At 37.2% G+C, this 4,736-nt stretch overlaps 1 protein-coding gene across 1 annotated transcript; it reads left to right on the top strand.

The window, feature by feature from the left end:
• The first annotated feature begins 493 nt into the window (after positions 1-493).
• On the top strand, positions 494-1,429 carry LOC105884161 (olfactory receptor 4C15-like). Its single transcript, XM_012787879.3, has one exon. The coding sequence runs from the start codon at positions 494-496 to the stop codon at positions 1,427-1,429; it is 936 nt and encodes a 311-aa protein (XP_012643333.3).
• Positions 1,430-4,736: the final 3,307 nt, after the last annotated feature.

Here is a 4,736-nt window from a genome sequence, read left to right on the forward strand (position 1 = left end):
CAATGGCAGGCATCACTAATAAATTACAGTCCTCCTTTCCTCATAATTTGGCAATGGCCGAATTATGTGTCAGAATGTGTCTCAACAAGTCACTTTAGGAAGTCACCAGGAAATGTTCAAAGCTGGAATTTGAGATGAGAACTATTTCTCTTCTCTAGCCCATGTGGATGCTTGCTTTCCCCCATATTAAAACTATGGCCTCTTTTAAGTCATTCAGTAATTTATACCCCACCAAATTCTGCTGGACCTTTCACTAGTACCTTCAACAATTTCTAATTTGGTGTTCTCAGAGACAACAGAAACACTTAAGGTAATTCTGTATATGAATACGCCAACTTATTGATGATTGATGATTATAATAATATAATCAATATAAACAATATGATTGATGATTAGAATAATATACAGTGAACTAAAGCAAGTTATTCTTTGTCATAACTGCAGATGCTACATGCTGATCACCGTTGGAAGTGTCACCTTTTACTTGGAAATCATGCAAAACCAAAGCTTTGTAACTGAGTTCATCCTCCTGGGGCTTTCACAGAATCCAAAGGTTCAGAAAATATTATTTTTTGTATTTTTGTTTGTCTACATTGCCACCATCGGGGGCAACACACTAATTGTAGTAACCATCATCAGCAGCCCTGCACTACGGGGGTCCCCCATGTACTTCTTCTTGGCATTCCTGTCCTTCCTAGATGCATGCTTTTCTTCCACCTTCACCCCGAAGATGACCATGGACTCCCTCTATGAGAGAAAAACCATTTCATTTGAAGGCTGCATGATGCAGCTTTTTGCTGAACACTTATTTAGTGGAGCAGAGTTGATTGTCCTCACAGCCATGGCCTATGATCGGTATGTGGCTATTTGCAAGCCTCTGCATTACTCTTCCATCATGAACCACAGGATCTGTGGCATTCTGATTGGGGTAGCCTGGGCAGGGGGTTTCTTGCATTCGATGATACAAATTTTCTTTCTTTTCCAGTTGCCCTTTTGTGGTCCCAATGTCATTGATCATTTCTTGTGTGACTTGCATCCATTACTGGAGCTTGCCTGCACTGACACTCATATCTTAGGCTTTTTTGCAGTGGCCAACAGTGGGTTTTTCTGCATCATAACCTTCTCTTTGTTGCTTGTCTCCTATGGTATCATCTTATTCTCTCTGAGAACTCATAGTTCTGAAGGGCGGAGAAAAGCTCTGTCTACCTGTGGATCTCACATTACTGTTGTGGTTTTGTTCTTTGTCCCATGCATGTATGTATACTCACGACCTCCATCTACTTTCTCTTCTGACAAAATGTTGGCAGTTGTTTATGCCATCCTTATTCCCTTGTTCAATCCTTTGATTTATACTTTCAGGAATAAGGAGGTAAAAAATGCCATGAGGAAAGTATGGAAGACATTGATGGTGGTATCTGATGGAAAATAAAATATTAAACTTTTTTTTTATAAAGCCAAGGTTAAGAGAAAAAACGTCCGAAAATATTCTTGTACAAAAAATTTTAGGGATGTACCTTGTACAGAAAGTGGTAACATAATGCTGTAACAAAAAGGTTAATGGAGGTCAGAAAATGATGTTTTCACACTCTGATTCTCATCAACGCTTACTTGGCAGCCCAGTATCACATATGTAAATTAAAGCATGTTGAATTTTATATTTACTAAGCATCTAATACTAAAAAAAAAAAAAAATAACAAGAGAATTCACCTCATCAGACTACTTGTCATTTACTTCATGTATTAAAAATATTTTTGGAGGGAAGACAACAATATCTCAGAAATTAGAGAGAGAACTTTACTCAAACTATGCCAACTGAAAAGAAGGTTATGTTTGGAATACTGATATTAGTGTCCCCGAGGATAAAAGCCAGCCAAGACTGAGATAGAGCAGAGATCAGAGCATTCACAGAACCTCAACTATAGGTGATTCTGTTTCACATGACTCCATTGTTTAACGTGCGTCCACTGTCAGCCGCTACGGAATTTAAGTCACTTGGTGAATTTCTTGAGAAACAATATGCTTGACACAGTAATCCTTACAGATGAGTTCTTCTTGGGACAGGTAACCACTCCCTAACAACCAATATGGTATAGGAGGAGGAAACAGATTCCACAAGGGAATTAGCAGTTATCTTTAATCCAAGCACAATCTAAGGAAACACTTGAGAGACCAGGTTACTAGCAAACCAGGACTAAAGCTGTAGATTGTGGTAAGCTGACTTCTCCCTACATAGGAATAGAAGTCAGAGGCACCAGAGAGCAAAAGGCATATTTGAAAAGAGGATTACTTTTCATTTCACTTGGTGATTGAAATTTTCTTCTTTTGTCTATACAGTGAAAATATTTCTATTTGAATAATTGTCAATGGTGGGATAATTCAAATGTAGACACATCTTATAAGTCATTCCTATAGTTAAGGTTTGTTAGTCTCAGGTTTCCAAGTGGCTTCTGTAATAAAATTATTTGCAGTAAAACCTTTAAATTTCTCCTATGCCATTATCATAAATAAAATGCCTATTAATTGAATATTATAAACAAGTGATATTTTTTCCCTTAATATTTCATGACACTCCAAAAGTAGAAGTGTCTGATATTAGTTTCCTTTCTCAGAATAGAAATGGCAGAGTACAGGTATGATTTCAGTGAGCTTAGATGGGGAAATCTATGGGGGATTAACATTAGGATCTAAAACTTTATCTGAATAAATATGTGCACTGCAGCAGACCAAGTGTGCAACAGGGGCTTGGACATGCTGGGGAGCTTTTCGTGCCTCCTTCCCAGGCTTGCCCATCACCTCTCTGTCTTCGTAGAAAGGGCAGCTTCTTACTATCTTCTTCCCTTCACATAGAGCTTCTTACAGTTAAGTAGTTCCTTTATCTGTAAGAAGTAGCTAGAGATTGATGGTCTTGTATCATTGGCTCAATGATTTACAAATATGTGAATTGAAGATTTGCCATACTAAAAAATAAAACATTATGCTGGCCAGATGGTTGTGAACAACTCAGATTCGTGCAACATCCGTGAATCACTAAAATTCAAACAGATTTTAATTATTTGACCTCCCACCTTCTCATTGTGGTCTCTCATAATAATATGCAAGGAAAAAAGAAAATATAATATTACCATATGAAAATGCAAATACTGAAAGACATGTACCTTACCTTTTTCATTTGAATTAGGTTCATGAGCAGAATTTTTCAAAATTGTCCCAACAAAAGTTATTGCTTTAGCTTTCCATTTTATTTACCTTTTGAATTTTAAGGCATGATGAAATTCATTCTAATAAGTTAAGTGGGATCCATGATCTTAATATTTTATTTTCAGTTTATAGGGCAAATAAACTTGGGGAATACAGAGACATTTTAGATTCTTCTCTGTGTGTTACACATATCCCTTCTGTTTATGTTGAATACACAAAAATCTGGTGACAAAGCTATCCCTGGATGTACACAGTGTGAGTAAAGTAGGCTATACTTGGTTGGTTGTGACAAGTACCCATCTCTTACTGCATAAGAGGGGAGAATGGGTTTTAGTGGATAATTATCAGCCCTGTCACAGGCACCTGACATCAGGAGTATCCACAGAAATATTTTTCACTCAAACATCTGAGGGATGTGGTGAACATTGTAGAGGGGAAGGGCATACCTCTAACCCTAGCTAGGTGAGGCAAAGATATAGAATGCAATCAAAATGTTTGTACTTTCATGTTTTATTGAAATAATAAAAAAAAGTGGCACAACTCAGAAAAAGACAAAATAAGTTCATTTGACATTTATTGACAGCTTATTATTGCCAAGTACTATTCTAAGTAGTAGTAAAAAAAAAAAAAATTCTATATTCACAAATAACAGTATAGTGGATTATGCTCTTCCAAAACACTCCATAGCAAGTCCAGATGATTTGTGAGTTTCCTGAATTTGAAGGTATTACATGAATTTTTCTTCAATTGGGGATGGCCAGTCTTTGAAGAGAATGTTTATGTTTTCTGTCCCCCCAGCATTGTAATATTCCTGTGTTCATCTAAATGTCACCTTCCCATAAACACTCCAAATTCCCTTTCATTTGGTCCTCTGGATCAAAGATCAATAATAAGCAGAATTCTCTATCATTCCAATGTCTTATGTGAACATTTCCTTTCTTTTATTGCTTTCCTGTTTCTCCTCTCCATGTTTCCAGTTAAGTGACACATTTTCTTCTCCCGTAGTTTTCATGCTGAAGACCTACAGACATACAGAGACTTCGTTCTGGTTGCTTCTCACTGCCTCTTCCAGCTCATACCCCTGCTTCACTTTGTGATTATTCCTAGTTTCTACTCTCAATATGACCATGCCAGACTCCACTTTTCCTTATAAAAATCATTCACTGCTTCCAGGGTCATTTCCTCTTGTACCTTAAAGGTGCCAGCTCCTGGCTCACTGTCACTCAAGGTGGTTCTGCCATGCTTCCTGGAGATTTTGGCATACACATAGACCAGCCTTCCAATGTAGTGGCTCCTAAAGTGACCAACTGGCCAATTTCCTTCTAGGAATCTTGTCCTTGAATCTGTCTCTGCTATTCACTCCCATGGTCATCCTATAGACCTTGTCATTACCATCATTTTAAAATTTTCTGTTTCTTAGTCTCATACTCACTAATTTTCAAACAATATCTATTATTTCCAGCTTCCCTCTAATAGTGCTCATACACTGTTAGAAAACTGTGAACTTTGTATCACATATCATCTCTTTTGTTTACAA

This window comes from Microcebus murinus, chromosome 4 (genome assembly GCF_040939455.1).
Source record: "Microcebus murinus isolate Inina chromosome 4, M.murinus_Inina_mat1.0, whole genome shotgun sequence".
In the NCBI taxonomy this organism is placed as follows: Eukaryota; Metazoa; Chordata; class Mammalia; order Primates; family Cheirogaleidae; genus Microcebus; species Microcebus murinus.